General features: G+C 37.9%; 1 protein-coding gene across 2 annotated transcripts in view; it reads right to left on the bottom strand.

Annotated features, from left to right (window-relative positions):
* TPD52 (tumor protein D52) overlaps window positions 1-22,404 on the bottom strand; it is a 123,403-nt gene that overhangs the window by 4,154 nt on the left and 96,845 nt on the right. For both annotated transcript variants that reach the window (XM_059901303.1, XM_059901302.1), the window contains exons 3-5: window positions 15,367-15,515; window positions 13,684-13,785; window positions 2,882-2,930 (exon numbers count right to left, since the gene is read on the bottom strand). In XM_059901303.1, coding sequence (XP_059757286.1) covers window positions 2,882-2,930; window positions 13,684-13,785; window positions 15,367-15,515 — 300 coding nt within the window. The remainder of the gene's footprint in view (window positions 1-2,881; window positions 2,931-13,683; window positions 13,786-15,366; window positions 15,516-22,404) is intronic.

The following is a 22,404-nucleotide window of genomic DNA, read 5'->3' as shown; positions in this document are numbered from 1 at the left end:
GACAGCTGACTACCATTAAGAAACCAGTCAATGATCAAGGATGCAAGGATGCAACTCACAGTGGGCTTGCATCTGACCTTGCTCTTAGCTCAGTCTTGACTGGCCACAGATATCATTAACAAGCGGAATCTAGTTGAAACTTTCTCTCTCATTTCTTCTTGGCCTCCCATCCAAAATCTTTGAATGGCATGAAAAATGTGCATGACTTGTATCCACTGTATATTTATTAAATTTATTAAAACATTCCTTAATTACAAGAAAATGTTAAGACCTCTTGCAGTTCACAAGTCTAAAACAACTCCTCCCCACAACTGGTCCCTTCTCTATTCTAAGACCATGAATGTCAGTAGTAACTCCCAGTCAGACTCCTGGAGTTATCCTTGGTCCTTCCCTGTGTTGTTCCACATCCAATCGATCACTAACTTTTTTCTCTGTCACTTGTAAAGTCTAAATATCTCTCGACTCTGTCCCACTGGCACTAGCTCAACTCACCACACCGACATCTTTCGCCTGGATTACAATGCCTCCCTCCCACCTTGTCTCCTTCTCCAGTCTCTCTCCACTTAGCTCTGCAGGGCAGACAGTGATCTTTCTAAAATGCACAGAATGCGCAACTCGGGTTGTTTAAAATCTTTCAATGGCTTCCCACACTTTCCTTAACGTGGCCCACCCATCTCTCTAGCTCCATCTCCTGCTCAATACCCCACAGCACAGCAAAGTTCCTGGTGTTCCTCAAAGGGGCCCCAAAGCTTCAAACATTCCCCTCAACCTAAAGGTTTGGTTTCCATTTACATTACTGCATCCTCTGAGAAGCCTGCTCTGACCTTCCCTCCTGCCAAGCATGACAGAAATTCCCATTACTGATCCTCACTGCAACCTTGACTTCCACTGTCATAGCACCTTACCCTGTGTTTATTTTCATTGGCCATTTAATTGTCTAAACATCTTCAGAAAGGGTCTGTGTCTCTATTGCTCACCATGGTATTTCCAGTGCCCAATACTCATAGCCCGGCACATGGCAAATGCTCAATAATCACAGTTAATGACTTGATCCAAAATCTAAATGTAAGTACATGTAGACCTGATGTTTAACTGAATATCAATGTAAGTTAGAAAAACTGCATCCCAAGCACACAATTATATTTTACAGCTTCCTTGGTGATATTTGTCTAATACACTATACTATTAAAAAAATACATTTTTATTTGAATGGTGCCTAGTCATATTTAAAAAACTGATTTCACTACAATTTAGAGAGTCTGAATATACTCAGGAGGAAAGTACACAGTAAATGACCTGGAAGTTTCTCCTCTTCTTCAGTGTCAAAAGAACTGAGGCTTTCCTGGTTTTCCAGCTAGTCATTTAAAAAACTAATGTTCAGGGTAGATTTCAAGGAGAGGCTATGATATTCCTAAAACATTGAGAACTGAATTAGAGTAAAACCTTGACGTCTTGCAACGTACAGTTTCTTTTCAAACACCTGACTAGGCATTAATGAGGATAAAGCAGGCCTCTGGTACTGACCTAAAAGAATGACTGATGTATTTTTTGCTCATCAAACATGTATTAAGTAGCTGTGATATGCCAAGGACTACTCTAGGCCCTGGAGAAGCATCAGTGAGCAAAAAGAACAGGGGCCTGCGTTTGTGGGTTCATTAGAGCATGCGTGCTAGGGGGGTTGAACGAACAAGCTGTAGGACTGTTTGTACAGTGTGATTCCTTTTTGAAAAACATTTATACATTCACGTAGAAACAGAAAAGGTGGGTAGTAGCATTTGTATGCGCAAGAAAAAAGGATTCAGATCATGATACAGTGTTTGGTTTTCTTTCTGTAAGCATACCCTGATTCTGTAATTTTAAAAAGACATATTTAAAAGCAAGTGACTCAATTACAATCCTAAAAGACAAAATATGAATATTTTAAAGCTGATTTATATAAAACATTTTAAGATATTAGTTTTAACCCTTAGAAAATATCCACAGTAACTACCAGAATTTGTTTAGGAAGAAATGACCATATGGGCTTTGCACTTCTCTGTAGAGGAGGCTGGGCAGTGGATGGGAACAAAACAACATTTTTGGTCACTTGTGATCCTTGATGATTTTATAGTTTTGAATATAATCTTGAAGATAATACAATTTACAAATTAATAAAGCTGATTATTATGGGAAAATGTCCACCTTCACCAATATCAAAGCAATCAAAAAATAAAACAATGAATTATCAATGATGATCACCATGGCATCATCATAATAATAAAAATGTCCAATAATTAAGGATTGAACAAACAATATCCATTATAAGGCTATGGAAGCAGCCACTGAACATAATATTGAAGAAGAATAATGATACAGAAACATGTTTATGATTTATGGTTAATTCTTTTTTTTTAATTTTTAAATTTAATTTAATTTTATTTTTTATACAGCAGGTTCTTGGTTAATTCTTTTTTAAAGTGTAACAGCATAGTCCTAAAACATCACTGTCTCTGGGTTGTAGGACCACTTTTTTGTGTTTTATTTTTTGTACTTTTCTATATTGTTTTTAATTTTCCACAATAAGATTTATATTAAATTTTGTCCAATTACAAAAGTATTTGAATAATGCAAAAAGCAGCACAAACTTCTAAAGTACTACTGTTTTTTAAAATTATACATTTCTTTTCAGCACTTATGCTGGCCATGCTACAATATACACTCAAAAAAATTGATTAAAAGAGTATACATCATCTTAAATATCCATTAATAATGTAAAGAAAGTTATTGAAGTTCTTTAACTGTTTTTAGAAGGAAATACTAATTTGAATAATTTACCCGCACCAAAGAAAGTTAAGGCACCAAACAAGATAACACAAAAGACCCTGTTCATTTCTCTACTTGCCTTTAAGTTTTCAACCTTTTCCTCAAACGATTTGAATGTTGGGGAGTTTCTATGGAGAGAAAAGAAAAACAAATAGTAAATTACAAACACTGAACAAAAAAGCCAACAATTTTGAAAACATTATTAGTTCACTGTATTCCTCTTCACCATTATTCTCAATCAGCAAAAGAACACATACACCATATGTGACACCTGTTCCATAGATGTGCAGGCATACGTACAAACATGTTTTATTATGTGAGATTATCGATTTTGTTCTAAGATTTCTACAACGATGTTTCGATTCCTTGAACAGAACCAGTCTTAGACATATAGGTAGAGTCAAGTACATGTGTGAAGAGACAGAACAAAGTCAGGTACAACGCTGAGTCTGTCACTCTCCCAACCAACTTGTCACGGTATAAGAAAATGCCACTGTTAGATCAGTCTGATTCTGGTTAAGGTGCTACACTCTAGAACTCATGTTTAAATTCACATGTTGCCTGGCAAGATTTCTACACGAACCCACATCACCTAAGCAGGACAAGCAAACCATAGAAGGTTCCATACCAGGGATCTGGTTCCCAGGAGCAGCATAACAGACAGGGAAAGGAGAGACCAAAAGGAAGGGAGGAGCACAGAAATGTGGCTTTGGCCACTTCATAAAGCTGCCCCAACTGACAGAAGCTCTCTGAGCCCACGGGAAGCCTCTCCTGTGACTTCACATTCATCCATATGAATTAAGGAGGATCACAGCACCTGTGTCGCTCCCACCTGGGTTTCCAAAGCTTTTATACTATCCACCTGACCTCCAGTATCCTTCCTACTACCATGGTGAAAAAGGAGAAGAAGGGAACAAGGGGTGTCCTCCTTCCCATCGTGGGGATGGGCAATCGGTCCCAAAGTGTGGTCCCCAGACCAGCTGCATCAGTAGCTCTTTGGAAGTTGTTAGCAAAGCAAATTCTCAGCCACCCCAGGCCTACAGAGTCAGAAACTCAATGTGGGCCTGCTAGGCAGAGGCATTTAATAAGCCCTCCAGGTAGCTCTGAGGTACACAAAAGTTTAAGCCAAGCATGTATTAAAAATCCTCTGCCTCTATAGAGAGGTCAGGTGAGGTCATAGAATGTGCCACTTGCAAGTGCTTACTGATGAAAGAGGACACTAGAATCAGATCACAGTTGGCTCCAAATGTCACAGTGGGATGAGGGAAGTAGAAATGGGGAGGATGAAAGAAAAGGGGGGCTTGCCTGGTGGCTCAGTGGTTAGGAATCCGCCTGCCAATGCAGGGGACACAGGTTCGAGCCCTAGTCTGGGAAGATCCCACATGCCGTGGAGCAACCAAGCCCGTGCGCCACAGCTACTGAGCCTGTACTCTGGAGCTCGTGAGCCACAACTACTGAGCCTGCGTGCCACAACTACTGAAGCCCGCATGCCTAGAGCCCATGCTCCGCAACAAGAGAAGCCACCGTAATGAGAAGCCCGTGCACCACAACTACTGAGCCTGCGCTCTACAGCCCATGAGCCACAACTACTGAGCCCGCGCGCCACAACTACTGAAGCCCGCGTGCCTAGAGCCCGCACTCCACAACAAGGGAAGCCACCGTAATGAGAAGCCCGTGCACCGCAATGAAGAGTAGCCCCCGCTCGCTGCAACTAGAGAAAGCGTGAGCACAGCAATGAAGACCCAACGCAGTCAAAACTAAAATTTTTTAAATTAATTAATTAAAAAAAAAAGAAAAGAAAGAAAAGGGGATTGTAACTAAAACTAATGCAGATGGAGGAGGTGGGACACCTACATCCATGAAAACAGAAGGTTGATTAGATGAGCACTGTTCACTTTTTTTTAATTAAACAGATTCCAGATATGAAACAATTTAACAGGTTTACAAAACAAAGAAGAAATAATAATTCCTTTTTCTAATCGCAAACATTTAATGGATTTCTTACACCAACCTAACATTGTTAGGAAGAGCAACTGAAAACTGGTGACAGTTTTCACAGCTTGTTTAGAGTAGAATTCTAGCTCCTACTTCAGAACAGTTCAATTTAAACATCTAAGATAAAAAAATAAGAAAACATCAGACCAACTTCATTTTGTAAAAATATACTTTACCTCATAGCAGGCATGCTAATTGAGTGTTGAATGGAGCGTATACTAAGAGGCAGCATTAAAAAGAGATAGAAATGGAGTTAGTAAAGTGGTGATTAGACATTATAAAAGGCAAACAAAACTTAGTTTTCTAGGAGCTTGTTCTTCTGGCACCATGAAGAATTACCTGCTTTTTGAGGTGGAGGGGATCACAATTATTTCAACATAATTTACTTTTATTCATGAGCCAATTTAATTCTAGCAGTTAATAGAGCTAATGATAAACTTTGCATTCTTACAGCACTTTGAAAATTGTCGAGTGCTTTCACCAGTATCTGTAATGAATCTAGCATCAAGGCTCAAAAGTTAATAATTTACAGGTCACAGCACAATCGTGAATGGAACTTGGGTCTTTAAGACTCCTAATCCAATGTTCACCACCTCCCCTCAAAAAATGAAGCACACACATACAGGTATACACACACACACACACACACACACAAGAGAGACCACTGAAGGGCTCCTGCAGTCGTTTTTCTCCCACATACTTGTTACCAGAACAGGAAGGTTTCAAAGTCACTATTTGACAACTTCAAGTGACTTTAAAATTACGTATCACTTCTTAGTGGTAGTCATAACCAGTTTTCTAGTAAGAGACACCTGTACTTCATCTCAAACTAAATGTCCTTATAGGTCATTCAAATAACATTTGACCCCCTGTTTTACCAGGATCAGCTTTTTATTCAAGGGCAAAGCAGTTCACTGACCAGTCGGGTTCAAGGTTATCTACCTCCAGCCATCTCCCATTGAGACCACCTCACAAGATGAAAGTACCTCAATTCTTGGGCTCACTAAGTCACTGTATGTACCCTGCTGATACTGTTAACATGCTTATTAGCATTTTGACCACTGACACAGCATTTTGGGGTAAGCTGGACAGTCCAAGGTATCAATTCCCAATTATATTTAAATACTGTGTGTGTTTATGATTTCGTTTTCTCCAAGATTCCGTTGTCACAAATGACAGTGTGTTTCAATGTAGCTCCTCAAATCTAGTTCTGCATTAGTATGGAGTATGATCTTGATATGAATCAAAAGAAGCTGACAGCTCGTACAGTCAAATAATCAGTAAAATATTAGGACATCTTCGTACTTAATGTTGTACACAATACAGGAAAAGATCCATTGTAGTTCAGCATTCTCTCTTCCTATCACAGTGGTAGATACCTTGGACATAAGACTATATTCTGGGAGGAATTTGCTAATTCTTTTCCTGCTTGATTTCTTGCAGTGTGCTGGATCCATATTTTAAAGACAGAGATTAATAAAAATCACCTTTCTTAGTTTACAATACCAGAACTCCAAAAGCTACCTGCCCTTCCTTGGACCCTTCTGAAAAAGCTGCCTCTGTAAGTCACATTCCCAAAGCCACCTTCCACCATCACCAATATAATAACTGGATCAGTAGAGTTCCACCCACCAGAGCTAACCTCCTGGTAATTTACAAATTGTTTAGACCAAATTGAAAAAAAAATTTGATTTGAGATAATTAAGATTCCTATCCTGGGATTTTGTAATTAGAACACTAAGCCGCTGGTCAGTTAGTGGTAGGTACTTGAACCAGAAAGTCATGTAGTCTTCGATGTTGAGGAAGACATTTGGGGGGGACCAGGTACAAGCTTCAAGAATGCAGAGGAAACCAATTCCCAAAGAAAGAATTGCATATAAGCACAGAGAGAGGTAGAGGAAATGAAGGAGAGATGACCATTCAGGGAAGAGGGCTCAGGTGGTAGAGGAATGGGTTTCTTGGTTTTCTGGGGTTCTAGAAGCTACCTTGATTTCTAACAGCTTTTCAATGAGCAGGACTAGTCTGGGTGGGGCCTGGGCTTGCTTCCTTTCCTCTCCTTGGATTCCAAAAGAACTCTCATTCTATGCAACACGTACATTTTTCAGGTGAGCGAAGTCACATAGTTTTCTATTCTTCCTAACCAAAAGACTTTGCTAGGACATTTTGGCAGAAATTACCAAATTCTGGCAAAAGAAGGTGCTTAATGGCTGAACATGTGATAAATTATTTGTCCATAGGACTCACACATTGAATTCAACAGTATCAACAAAATGAGGAAATGGGTGGATAAAGCAAGTATAAATCTCAGAAATGCACAGTTAATTCTAGTCACTGACTCTCCCTAAGCACCTATGTAAAAGATCATTTCCTCCTGTGGCCAATTGTGGATACTGTGACCCTTTAAACAGCCTATAAACTAGTTAAAAGGGACTAGGGCAAAGGCAGAGTGAAAAGAATGATCATAAAAGTGAATTGTAGATGCATCAAGTTGACTATCAATTCCACATCCAGGGCACAAATTAATTCAGGATTATCCTACATAAGAAACAAGTCCTGAGGTCATAAAAGCTGAAAAACTGAATTGTAAAAGTCACGAAGTCACATGGAATTATCAGGGGATGGAGGATTAACACAAGAAGACAGTGGAGAGCTTATGCATGGCTCATCAAGGGATCTTCCCTGCGTTAGGTAGGAGAAGGACGGTTGGTGGAGCGTCAGTGCAAGGGGATATCAGGAGAATGGGGGAAACTGACAAACAGGGTAAACAGTCAGGAGAAGACACTCAATAATGTTGGAAATACAGACAATTTTTTAAAATATTTTGTTTTTACAGTATTACCATAGGAAAGGAATACCAATACACTTTCAAGAAAACCAAGATAGAAATGATAATTTGGGGCCTTTAAGTTATTAAGTACCTAGAAGGTGCCAATGATGTTTATAATATGACTTAATGTTAAAAATGAACACTTTGAGAATTGTAAGAAACAGTGCAGCATCTCTTGTAAAGGACTTTAGGGTCTTTACAGGATCATGACAAAATCATCCTTGCTGGTGCTGTGTTTCAATTAGCAGTTAAGGCAAAGAAAGAATTTAAATATTTGAGTACCATGAAGGATACATCCACTAAATACGTTTAAATGGGAATGTATAGGAAAAAGCAAGGAAATGATTACAATAAGGTGTTTATTTTGTGATAAATTGCTGAGTTGAATTTCCGTATGTTTTACATTTCACAATAAGAAAAGATTAAAAATACACCCACTGAACAGAGAATGAAATCAATTAAATTAATACAAAGTCAAGGTGTTCCCACTTTTGAGGTAGCCATTACAGCAGGAAGAACAAGGAGTACATATCAATTTCAAGTCCACCCAGTTATCTGAACTTCTCTACAATCCCTATTTAAATGAAATTCCACTTTGTTGGTGGCTAGTCTGTAATCTAACAATTGGGCAGCTGTCCTTGCATTTCTAGCTTCTCTATGGAAGGTTACACAAGCTTCAACTTGCCTCAACTTACACATCATCTCCAATATCACTGAAGTTTAAATATAATACGGAAAACTTCAAAAGCACAAAGCCATGTTGCTGCTGGACCAGAACTGTCTCTAACAGATATATTGTGAGGATTTGTTATCGTCTATGAAGTTTAAACATAATATGGAAAACTTCAAAAGCACAAAGCCATGTTGCTACTGGACCAGAATTGTCTCTAATAGATATATTGTGAGGATTAGTTAGCATTTATAAAGCAAACTTTATGAAAACTTTTTCCAGTTTGATTTTGGCCCTCAAAGATAGTAACCTATAATCAAAGTAGGAATGTAAGTCTGGGTTCCTCAAAACACTGAGAAAAAAAATCAAAGAGGGCAACCTGATTCTCACTCAGAAAACACAAAGTACTTCGCAATCTAATATTTACTCTTACTTTGGAAAAGTTATTCTTCTAAAAAGCTGAATTGATTTTTTAAAGTTTCCTTGCTTCTTACATAAGTGTTTGATCTTTTCATACCTAATAATAATAAAGGGGGAGGGGTAGAGGGAAAAGAAGAAGGAAGGAAGTAGTAAACAGAAGATAGAGAAAGAAGAGTTAATGGCCAACATGTCTGAAAGCTTATCTGTGTATTACTATTCCCTTTTGCCCTCAAAATCATCTCTTGATCATAGGTGATGAACCAAAGGAACTGCTGGACAGTGCCTGTAGGGCCTAAGTCTTAAACTATCATTGCTCTGGGGAGGCAGAACAATGCAGAGGGTAGTGCAGGCTCCTGAACCCGGGTGTGCCTGGGTTCAAGTCCTGGCCTTCAGCCACGTCGCTATATGACTTTGAGGAAGTCACTTAACCTCTCTGTGTCTCAGTTTTCCTCATCTGTAAAATCAGAAAAATAATAGCACCTGCTATACATAGTCATGCCTGAAACACAGTTCACCATTATTATTGTTACGGATGGCTTTAACTGAAACACACATTAATATTTATTTCATTTTATATTATTTTCTTTAAAGCTTTCAAATTTCACCCAGCTATTATTTTGGTTGGTAACTTGAACCCTAGAGTCTAGAACAGTGCCTGGCACAAAGCTGTCATTCAATAAATACTTTTGAATGAAAGAATGAATAAATAATTGCAGTAACTAAAATTAGGAAACATGGGCATGAAAGGTAGAAAAGTTCATTAAAGCTTTTCAAATTCAAATCAAAAGGTACTCTATTACAACAAGAGAAAAGAGGTCATTTCTTTTCCTATTAAGTGGTAGACATTTTCAGCAAAATGGAATCTGGAATGACTTTAATGAGTCTGAAACCAACAACAACAAAAAAATATCTAGAGGTTTACACGAAGAAACACACATGTCAAAAGGAGAAATTTCCTTTGAAGATAAAGGCAAAGTTAATTACATTTCCTCCTAAGTATATCAGAAATATTTGACTAATGAGGCTACTGAATTATTAGAGCATGCTATTAATAACATGAAAATTGATGTTTACACTGGCACCAAGTGAAATGAGAAGGCTCTTTTAAAGTTTCTCTCAAAAAAAGTAAAGGCATGAGTCAACGTTTGCCATGTATGTGTAGAAAACAAGCCAACAGGAGAGGAGTGACTATGAACACACCACCTGGGGAAAAGCTGTCTGTCCCCAAAGGGCCTCCTTTGGCCTCCCTGCCGCTGACACCTAATTGTCAGGGCGTCAAAAACAGACATCTCTATCTCTGTCTCTGTCTCTCCCTCTCCCTCCTTCTCTCTCCCCCTCTCTCTCCCCTTCTCCCCTACCCTCCCTTCCTCTTCCTCTTCCTTACTCACCCACCCAAGGCATACAGCAAATATCTATATCCCAAGTGCTAACTTATTAATTGATAACGTAGTACAATTAAAACTGTTGCTGACACTATTCAAGTCAGCAAAATATCCGCAGTTCCAGCAAAGAGCGAAATCACTGCCGCAAGTCTGCTGGGTTAGCATGGACTCGGAACAAAGGGTAGTTAACAAGATTACCCAACTAATTCAAGCACTTGCAAAAAGGGGCCCCCTGCGTCCATCTCCATGGGAGGAAAGGCCTTGCTGCTGGGATGGAAACGCTCAAATCTGCTGCCCAAGCTCCCCTCCTTGCACAGCTCTTGGGGGCACGTGGCCAGTGTTTGCCTCTGTGACTCACTCATCTAAAAGATGTGGGTTTTCCTTATGTTTTCTATTGTATATGCTTTTATATACTTCTATTATATGTTTCCATATATTTTCTATTACATATGAACCCATTAAATCAGATTACAATCAGGACATCTTGATCTAGAAATGATTTTTTAAAGTGACTCTACCCAACTTTTAATCTGTAAGAAATAATTCCAAAATTTAGTTCTCAAAAGATAACCTTATATCTCCCATTTCCAAATTACAATATAAAGCCTTACTTTAACCTGCATGTATTGATACGCAATATATTATTCATTAACAACCAGACTGAAAATGGTAGCGTATAATCTCAATTGCATTTTTTAAATGAAATGAAAAAAAGTGACTGTGTAAGCAGCTAGAAGAGAGCCGCCCAACTCAATTTATTTCTGGTGAATTAAAAAGACAGAATATACTGAGCCATACTTATGTACATCTGCTTAATCTTCTCAAAGGTACAGAAAATATCATTCCTCAACAGCACTTACAAAGTTTTATATTTTTGTTTACATCTAACATTGTTTTATAATCAGGTATTAACAGGGCTCTTCCATTCTTAACTCATTCCCAGGCCCTACTTCCCTCCCCCACTCCATCCAAAGATTTCAAGCTCTTTCTGAACAAGAACCGTGTCTGGTCTAGGTTACATCCTTTAGACCTGTCCACGATAGGCACCTTAATGTTAGCAGAATGGATTATGTTAGTGAATACATCCTCACACAACTCAAATAACTTTAGATAAAACTGTCGTTAACAGTTTCCTAAAGCACTTAGGCCATTTTCAATTGAACACCAAAGATACAGAATCAATTCCTATCACTGATTTCTTGGGTTTTTTAGCACAATTTTAAACTTTAAATAGTTCAACACTTAGGGACTTCCCTGGTGGTGCAGTGGATAAGACTCCATGCTCCCAATGCAGAGGACCCAGGTTCAATCCCTGGTCAGGGAACTAGATCCCACATGCATGCCGCCAACTAAGAGTTCACATGCCACAACTGGGGAGCCCGCTTGCCACAACTAAGGATCTGGAGAGCCGCAACTAAGGAGCCTGTGAGCCACAACTAAGGAGCCCACCTGCCGCAACTAAGACCCAGTACAACCAAATAAATAAATAAATATTTCAAAAAATAGTTCAACACTTAGAGTTTGTTTATCCCCATGATTTACTCTGACTTTCAGGGCTCAGTGTCATTAAGAGAGAGCCTCAGCTATAAGTACCTATGTGATTACTTAAGAAGGCACAATGCTAGGCCACAGCAAGTGACCACTTGAGAAGACAATTCACATTAATAGGAACAGAGATGGAGACTAGTATATTATCCTTCCTGCTTCCATTCAAAAGACCTTCCTCCACCTTAGTTTTCTCTGACTACTAACTGGATACTCAGAGAGTCTGTATGGGAGAGAGAGGAGAGGTTTGCTCAGTATCACAAAGATTCCTTGTACAAGGCATGGTTTGGGCTGACATCTTTTTAATGTACTTTCTTTTTTGGCCTAATATACTTTATTTTTCCTTTTGCAACCATGAAATGTTCTTGTGTGCATAATTATAGAATACAACCAGTGTAAAGAAATAATAAAATAGTAAACACTATAAGCTAATAAAACAAGTACTAAAAAGTGCTGAGTCATGGTATATTTTATCTTAGGCATATTTTACTGCAATAAAAAAAATTTCAGAGTAACCTGTACAGGACAGAACACTAACATTGTGAGACAGTACATATGCTGTCTATTACAACTGCATAATGGGACCCAGGTGAAGGAAGATTCCAACATCCTGACAAAGGCACCAAAGAAATTAAAGCATCAAAAACAAACAAACAAAGCCAGACATTAAAAGGGAGGAATTCTGCATGCCATGGTAAAGCTGCTTCTTTTTACCAAAAAAAAAAAAAAGGAAAATGTCAAAATCATTTCCATATCCCTTTGAACCACAGTGTCAAATTATTCTTCTTTTAATGTATCCATTACCCATGGTATACAAGAAACCCTCCCTTGAAAATAGGAATGCACCAGAGAAAAGATATTCCAAAAGGCAAGAAAATTACGTAGTAGACAAACACAGCCATCCAATGTGGCATCATAATGTAAGCACACTTGTCTTAAACGAGAGCTAGGCTGCGGTGATGGTTCAAACTCTCCTTACCTAAAGGAATGTGAAAAGGCTTGCAATCTGCAAGAAGCCAGAGTAAGCATTAAAAAAGAAAGGAAGTTCTGGTAAATCTAAAACAATTAAATAACCTACTTTTTAAAAGTTGTGTAAGGTAATTCTAAAGGGCTACACAATCGAGTCAGCACAGAAAGAAAAGAGAGCACCTAAGAGAAGTATATATAACTGTCAAAAGGGTTTAAGAGAGCTGTGTTGTTTATTACATTGTGTTGAAAATGATAATAGTCCAAATACAATGAGCAAGTCATTTGGTTTTTTTGGTACAAAGTATAATACCAATTAGCCAAACTTATTCAACCAACAAAATTCTGGTTGTAAAATCTACTTTCCCCACAAATGGAAAACACAAAGTCATGCAATCTGAAGGATTTTTTTTTTTTTAAACACAAATCTTGCATGCCAACAGAAGCACAGACGATTTAATCCACATTTGTCATTTTCAGCACTATTTTAATCCACATGGTGGGTGGCGCAAGGCATGGGTGGACACAAAAGCACTGTGAAGTGGTTTTACCAAAATGGCCAGGAAAATTCTGCAGACGCACTGAAAATATAAATACAAAATAAAAAGCAACAGCTCAAAACAAGATTTGGGCCTCGGCAGGAACATAAATGGTACAAAGCAATGCTGCACAAACGAGCATGTTGTAAGCACACCATGGGATAAAGATGTACCTCCCAGAAGTGAAGGCAGGACTCGGTGCTCCCGGACTCATCCCCATCAGACACGAGGCTCCGCCCACAACCACAGGTTTGCAAACACATACTTACCCGGTGTGATCAAGAACGACTAAAAGGACAAAATTCACAACCAGAATTTTTCAACAACCTTAAATGTATTCACAAGATGATCAGTTTGAAGGCTATGCCTAAAAGAATTTAGGGAAGCATTTCAGGTCCTGGTTTGAAGGAATGCCCTCCCTCACTCAAACAGAGAGGAATCCAGCATCAGTCAGAACCAGGCAGGAAACAAACGCAACCATGATAACAGATTTTAATTTGCCTCAGCTTAATTAAGCCAGGAAAAATGAGGACGTACTTTACATCTTCCAGCTTTTTGGTGATGACTGATCCAACAGATGAAAAAGCAGCTGAAGCCTTCTGTCCAGCCTGAGATAAGGTTTCAGAGGTCTTCTTGTACCTATATTAATTTATAAAAGGACAAAGCAAAGAAAGTAAGCTAACCTTTCCAGTATCAGTTATTTAGAATTCAGTGACGACCACCTCTTGAGAACTCTCAAAAAAAAAATTTAGAACATCTAAAATTCTTCACGACCACCAGGTCAGCATGATCACATCATCTTTTACTTAACCATCATTTCAGATACAACCTTCTGCAGTGCTCTAGGACAGCCAGAAAGATAGAGGCCTATAAAGGCAGGGCCAAAGAAATCCGGGTAAGGGCTAAAAATAGTCATGGAGCCAAGATCAAAATGAGCCATAGGTTGAATGAGATTATATCTCTTTATTTTTTCCCTTTTCCACTTAAGCCAAATAAAACAAAAATGAAATCAAATTCCTCACATGTCTTTCACAACTTTATCTCCTAAAAAGGGGCCAGAAGCAAGGTAGGACCCATGGGTACTTCTTATTATCCAAATCAATTTGGGGGGCATAAAGATTTTTTTTCAATTTTGCATATCTGTTGAGCTACCAAATGAGGACCAGTGTATTCTCAACGGGGTACGTAAAAGGTACAATACTTCAAATGACTTGAGTGGGATATTTGCTATAGCACAAAGGTATAATTTACCATCTCCCTCCTCCCATCTACACAGGGATTAGTGAAGGGAAAAACTAAAACAAAAACGAGAGAATATGGTACTTGCACCAAAGAGGTTAAGATCCCCACACCGTAGAAAGGAATGCTCAGGCATTTTTACTTACCCCGTCAAGATCAAATACTAAAAAAAAAAAACAACCCAGTTTATGATGATACAGAGAATGGTGTCCTACATGTTTCCCACTGCCTACTTATATGGGTAGAAAGTGGAGGTGGTCACCCTCGTGCTGTCACGTCAGGACGCAGTCAGCCTCACCGCTGCTGGTCACCAGCTCGGCAGATGGGACTGAACAGAGAACACAGTTCAGAGACTGTTACTACAAGCCTGTTCCTCCTTGTGCCGGGAAACAAAACTGCATCATGACAATGTCGTATCAAAACTGTGTGACCAAAAAGACCAAAAGATTAAGGGGTGGTCCTCTGCCACCAGCACACATCACAGACGGTGACCTGAGAGTCTTATGGTATGTATAGAACAGGGTTAAAAAAAAAAAAGACTGGCTCTGTACTGGGCCAGACGTGAGTTCAAATTCTGCCTCCATACTTTGAGAGGTTTGTGACCTCAAAACTTATCTGATCCTGTTTCCTTATCTAGGGCTATCTCACTACCCACTCTACTGGGTTATTCTGAGGATTAAGCGACTCATGTATATATCTGGTAAGTCAATATATAACATTTTTAGAGCTTAGATTTTATTTCTGCAACTCACGTATGAGGCTGGTTTTCTTTCTATTCCCTAGAACAGTCTGAAAGACTGAAGTTAGAGAAGGGTCAGATACACTTGAGAATGGGGGGACGGGTGGTGGAACGGGCAGTGCCCTGCACAGTACAGAGAAAAGCTGCAGAAACGTCCTTAGTGCCTTTCGATCCCGTCCCCAGAAAAAAGGGCAAAGTGTCCTTTACAGTTTCTAGAACAATGTAGAATCAAGGGAACGTACGCAGACGTGGCTGTCACATCTTGCCACCCTTTGGCAATGTTCTGTTTTAGTTCCTGTAGCGAATTGATCCCGAGTTTCCGCTTGATCTCCGTTAGGTGCTTCTCTTTTGCTGCTAACACTTGAGACAGAGTCTGGATTTCTTCTTCTACCTGTGAGGAACGGGGTTGGGGTAGGTATACAGTCATTCAAAAAGTTCAGATGGTTAGCACAAAACTATACTCAAATTTCTAGTCATTTTAAAACACTTTTGATTCATTTATCTGACTCTTTAAAAACAACATATGCTATGTTGTTACGTAAACCAGTTACATGTTGATCTCTCCTGTAAAGCTGCTTTCCTCTCTTCTCTGTATTTCCATCTTGAGTCGTCCCCAGCCTTCTCCCCCTCCTTACTCAGTTACCTCACAGAGGCTAAGGGCTCAAACTTCTACACAGATAATATTCAAACTACTCTAACAGCCACTCTCCCGACTGCTGGGTCTGCATTTCCAGCTGAACACTGCTGCTTGAATGCCCATAAAAACTCACATTTGTGTATTAAGTCAAACTAATCTCCATCCCCACCAAGATACACACAACCATGCCAAATCAAAATCCAACTTTCTTGCGTATTTCATATGAGTTTATACGCTAGTATAAACCGGAGCTCACCCTGTCAGCCTCCATACCTGCCAAAGTCACAAGCATAAATAAATCACACTGTCTCCCCCAGAGAGTCCTGCAGAGGTGTGGACCCTCTGATGCTGACTGACCAGCCTCAGCTTGGTGGTTAGAAATGCGCTCCTGACCCAAGGTCAGCCAACCCATCAAGTGGCCACCAGCCAGTCTCATTCAGGAACGTAGTTTAAGGGCATCCCTGGTGGCGCAGTGGTTAAGAATCTGCTTGCCAATGCAGGGGACATGGGGTCAAGACCTGGTGCAGGAAGATCCCACATGCCGCGGAGCAACTAAGCCCATGCGCCACAACTACTGAAGCCTGCGCACCTACAGCCCGTGCTCCGCAACAAGAGAAGCCACTGCAATGAGAAGCCCGCGCACTGCAACGAAGAGTAGACCCCGCTCACCGGAACTAGAGAAAGCCCGCGCGCAGCATTGAAGACCCAATGCAGCCAAAAATAAATAAATAAATAAATTTGTATATATATTAAAAAAAGGAATGTAGTTTGAGAAACTATGATCACATTGAGAGTAGAAGCTTGGATAAAGAAGCCCTGAAGTACAGGTGGGGCTCAGTGAGATTTTGAGATGTTACAGAAGCTTAAATATACTTGAGGGGCCAAAACTATAAACAGAAACTATGAAGAAAAAAAATAAAAAAGACTTACAGAGTAAAGGAAAAGCCTAAGCCAGGAAAACAGAGGGAAAGGGCAGACCCACAGAGAGAAACAGACACCAGGTGGAAAAGACTTTTGTCCCAGGAGGTTGAAAAAGTGGGTCCCTAAAATACAGTTGGCCTTCTGTATAAACGGGTTCCACATCCACAGATGCAACTAATTGCAGACTGAAAATATTCGGAAAAAAAAAGTTCCAAAAAAACAAAACCTGAACTTGCCATGTGCCGGCAGCTATCTACATAGCATTTACATTGTACTTACATAGCATTTACGTTGTATTAGGTATTATAAGTAATCGAGAGATGATTTAAAGCGTATGGAAGGACGCACATAGGTTATATGCAAATACTGCACCATTTTATATATGGGACTTGAGCATCTGTGGATTTTGATATCCACAGGGGTCCTGGGATGAACCCCCTGCAGATACCGAGGGACGACCATACATTCATTAATATTCAAGACCCTTAGAAGAATGCTTCTCTTGGCTTGTGGCAAAGCCATATTCTTAGTCTTGACCTACACAACACTTCTATGAGCTCAAAGACAACATGGCCTGTAAAAACAACAGAGTATTGTTAAGCAAACTGACAGTACTCAACAAAAGGAAAGAAGGATAAATCAAATGTGATGTGGCGGCAGCTGCCAAAAAAAAAAAAGAATAGCATACTCTCAGATGCCTTAATTAGAATACAGGCCCAGAACAAAAATAATCCTCTGTGCTTATGAGACAGGACCGCACATATTGTACCCTTTTGGGAAGTCACAGTTTGAGAAGTATATTGACAAAGTGGAATATGAGAAGAAAAGGGCAACAGTGATGAATAAGGTTCAAAATCAAGTAAATTAAATGACTTGCCCTAAGTCACCAAACTAATAATGTAGGAACCAGAATTTTAACTCAGGTTTTCTGACTCCACTTCTCAGTTTACTGGCTAATTCTCATTGCACATTGTTAGCTTTCTAATATTTCTCTTTACCTGAACTCCAAATTTCAGACACTTCAAAGACTAGACTTAAAGGTTAAGTTTTCTACCCCTTGACCCATCCCTGAAGTATTCACTTGCCCTAATGAAAGTCAGAAGGAAAGACCACTGTAAATCTTTCTGAACAATACATGACCCAGTACATTCCCTGCTTTTGTTGTTGATTGTGCTAACATACCTACCTAGCTCAAGCTCAGAATACCACAGCAACAATTCCTTAATTATGGAATAATGAGTGGAAAAGTTACTACAAAGCTATGGTAATTAAGATTGTGTTGTAGAACTAAGAGTCCAGAAATAAACCTGCACATTTATGGTCAACTGATTTTCAACAAAGGTACGAAGATAAGTCAGTGGAAAGGAGTAGTTTTTTTTCCACAAATGGTGCTGGGACAACTGAATTTCCATATGCAAAAGAATGAGGTTAGATCCCTAAGTCAGACCATATATAAAAATTAAGATAGATCAGAAATCTAAATGAAAAAGCTAAACAATAAAACTCTTAGAAGAAAACACAGAGGTAAATCTTAATAACCTTGGATTAGGCAACATCTCTTAGATATGATACCTCAAGCACAAGCAACCAAAGAAAAAATAGATAAATTGACATCATCAAAATTTAAAACTGATGTGCTTCAAAGGACAGCATCATGAAAGTAAAAAGACAACTAACAGAATGGGGAAAATACTTGCAAATTATATATCTGATAAGGGTCTAGTATGCAAAATACATAAAGAGCACTTACAACTCAATCACAGAAAGGCAAATAATCCAATTAAAATGGACAATGGATTTAAATAGACATTCTGCCAAAGAAGATATACAAATGACCAATAATCATATGAAAAGATGGCCAACACCATTCATTAGTAATTAGAGAAGTGCAAATGAGATACTACTTCACCCCCACTAGGATGGCTGTAATCAAAAAGACAAACAATAACAAGTGCTGACAAGGATGTAGAGAAATTGGAACCCTCATACATTGCTGGTGGGAATGTAAAATTGTGCAGTTTGGCAGCAAAACAGTTTGACAGTTCCTCAAAAAGTTAAACATGGAGTTACCATATGACCCAGAAATTCCATTCTTAGGTATATAACAAGAGAACTGAAAGCATATGTTCAAACAAAAACCTGTACATGAATGTTCACAGTAGCATTATTCATAATAGTCAAAAAGTAGAAACAATCTAAATATCCAACAACTGATGAATGAATAAACAAAATGTGGTATATACCTATACAACAGAATATTATTCAGCCATAAAAAGGAATGAAGCACTGATATGATTACAACATGGATGAACCTTGGAAACATTATACTAAGTGAAAGAAGCCTGTCACAAAAGACCACATGTTGTTTGATTCCATTTACAGGAAATGCCCAGAATAGACAAATCTATAGAAATAGAAAGTAGATTAGTGGTTACCAGGGACTGGGGAGAGGGAGGATTGGGAGTGAATGCTAATGGGAACAGGGTTCCTTTTTGGGGTGATGAAAATGTTTTGGAATTAGGCAGTAGTGATAGTTGTATAACCTTGTGAATATATATAAATCAAGAACTGTACACTTTAAAAGGATGAATTTGATGGTATGTAAATTATATCTCAAAAAGGAGTAAAAAAACTAATGTTTTTTATCTCCATTTTATTTAATTTCTACAACTATTTCAAGCAGTGACTCTAATGTAAAAAACTGAACATTACCATTTGCTTTAAATGTAAATAATTTTATTATATCTAATTATTATCATTATTATGATATCATTATGATTATTATGATAATACTGTGATATCACAATGTCATATATGATATGAGGTAAAGTGATAGTATATCTGCCGTATCTCATGGAGTTTTCAGAAAAGTTGGATAAACTTCTGATAAAACATGAATACTATACAAATAAAAGGATAAATGCACATGCATCAGAGTTCATGAAGACCTGGACACAAGATCCAGTGCCGCAGTGCACTACCTTATGACCTTAATCTCCATAATCTTGGATTAGGCAATGGTTTCTGACATGTGACAACTAAAGCACAAGTCACCAAAGGAAAAACAGATAAATTCAACTTCATCAAAATTAGAAACTTCTGTGTGTCAAAGGGTGAAAAGGAAGTGAAAAGGAAAACACACAGAATGGGGGAAAACGTTTACATATCATATGTCTGATAACTTCATTTGTTAAATAACATTACATAATCTATTGGGAGATTCAGACCTATATTAAGTGCTATTACTGTTAAGTTAATATTACTGATAATGACATAATTATACTGAGAGCAGGCAAGGATTTGGAAAAACTACTCTCTCACATACTATGAGAAATCATCTGGATAGCATTTTGGCCTTGTTGGTGTACATGGGAATGACTCTGTGACCTTAAAATCCAGTAGACCCAGGGATTCTACTTCTAGGAATTTATTCTAAAGAACTAATTAAAGAGGTGCCTAAAGGATTATATGTAAGTACTTCCATCAAAATACTGTTCATAATAGCAAAAAAGGAAAACAACTAAATGTTTATAAATAATACGTCCTTTAACTAAAAATGAGCTTGAAGCAATTAAAAAATGGGCTATGCAGCAATTTAAAATGATGTTTTAGAAGATTATTTATTGGCACAAAATTTTTTTTGAAATTCAGTTAAGTGAAGAAAAGTTATAGATGTGTATTCTGATGCCTTCATAAAATACTGAAATATGTTATAGCAATACATACATAGCAAAAAGTCTGGAAATCTGGAAACAGATAATCTAAAACTTTTACGCTGTAGGTAATTTTTTTTTTTTTTTTTTGCTGTAGGTAATTTTAATTTTCTTTGATTTTTTTTTTTTGTTTCTGCACTAAACATAAATAACTTGTGGAAAAAGTATTTTTGTTTTCTCTTTTCAAAATAACAATATTAGGCATGTACCACATACTCAATATTTTTAATTCTTACTTTCCTCGTAGGGCTTATCACCAATCTGCCTTACCCATCCTATCCCCACCTAGTTTATAAAAGCTGATGTAAAAAAAAGTGGATTGAACAAACAGATAAGTGAAAAGGAAACAGGAAACCTGAACAACACTATAAACCAACTAGAGCTAACAGACATAAATAGAACACCTCACCCCAAAACAGTAAATACACCTTCTTCTCAAATGTACACGGAACATTCTCCAGGACAGAGCATATGTTAGGCAACAAAACAAGTCTCAATAAATTTAAAATCATACCAAATATCTTTATCAACCATAATGGAATGAAACTAGAAATCAAAAACAAAATGAAAATTGGAAAATTCATAAATTTATCAAAATTAAACAACACACTCTTAAACCACCAATGAGTCAAAGAAGAAATCACAAAGGAAATTACAAAATACCTTGAGACAAATGAAAACAAACACACAGCATATTAAAACTTATGAGAAGTAGTAGGAGTAGTGCTCAGAGGGAAATTTATAGCTGCAAATGCCTATATTAATAAAGAGGATCTCAAATCAATAACCTAACTCTACACCCTTACAGATCTAGAAAAATAAGTGCAAACTAAACCCAAATCTAACAAAAGGAAGAGAATAATAAAGATTAAATATAAGCAAAATAGAGAATAGAAAAACAATAGCAAAAAATCAATGACGTCAAAGGCTGTTCCTTGAAAAGATCAACAAAATTGACAAACCTTTAGCCAGACTGACAGAGCAAAAAAAAAGAGAAGATGCAAGTAACTAAAATCAGAAATAAAAGTGGTGACACTACTACCAACCTTATAGAAATAAAAAGGATTATAAGAAAATATTATGAACAACTGTATGCCAACAAACTAGATAAACTAAATGAAATGGATGCAATCCTAGAAATTCACAAATGGTCAAAACTGACCCAAGAAGAAATAGACAATCTGAACAGATCTATAACATGTAAAGCAATTGCACAAATAATCAAAAATCTTCCAAAAAGAAAAGTCCAAGACCAGAAGGCTTCACTGGTGAATTCTACCAAACAAAGAAGAAATAAGGCCAATTCTTCTCAAATTCTCCCACAAAATACAAGAGAATGGAAAACTTCCTAACTCATTCCAAGAGGCCAGCCATTACTATGATACAAAAGCCAGGCAAAGATATCACAAGAAAACTTCAAGTCAATCTCTCCCATGAATACAGGTGCAAAAATACTCAGCAAACTACTAGCAAACCAAATCCAGAAGCATATTAAAAGGATTATACACCATGACCTAGAATACATACACCTAGGATAAAGTGGGATTTATCCTAGGAATGCAAGGATGATTCAACATATGAAAATCAATCAATGTAATATACCATATTAACTGAATGAAGGGAAAAAATACATGATCATCTTAATAAGGTGCAGAAAAGCATTTGACAAAACCCAACACCCTTTCATGAAAAAAACACTGAACAAACTAGGACTAGAAGGGAACTTCCTCAACATGAATAAGTGCATTTATAAAGAAATGAAAGCTATCACCATACTGAATGGGGAAATATTGAAAGCATTTCCCCTAAGATTAGGAACAAGACAGGGATGCCCACTGTCACCGCTGCTATTCAACATAGCACTGGAGGTTTCAGCCAGATCAATAGGGAAGAAAAATAAATAAAGGCATCTAAAATGGAAAGGAAGAGTAAAACGACCTTTAATTGCAGATAACATTATCTTATATAGAGAAAATTCTTAAATAATCCACAAAAAATCTATTAGAGCT

This window comes from Balaenoptera ricei, chromosome 17 (genome assembly GCF_028023285.1).
Source record: "Balaenoptera ricei isolate mBalRic1 chromosome 17, mBalRic1.hap2, whole genome shotgun sequence".
Taxonomy (NCBI): domain Eukaryota; kingdom Metazoa; phylum Chordata; class Mammalia; order Artiodactyla; family Balaenopteridae; genus Balaenoptera; species Balaenoptera ricei.
The sequence above is the reverse complement of the archived record's forward strand: the minus strand, read 5'-3'. Positions and strand labels throughout refer to the sequence as shown.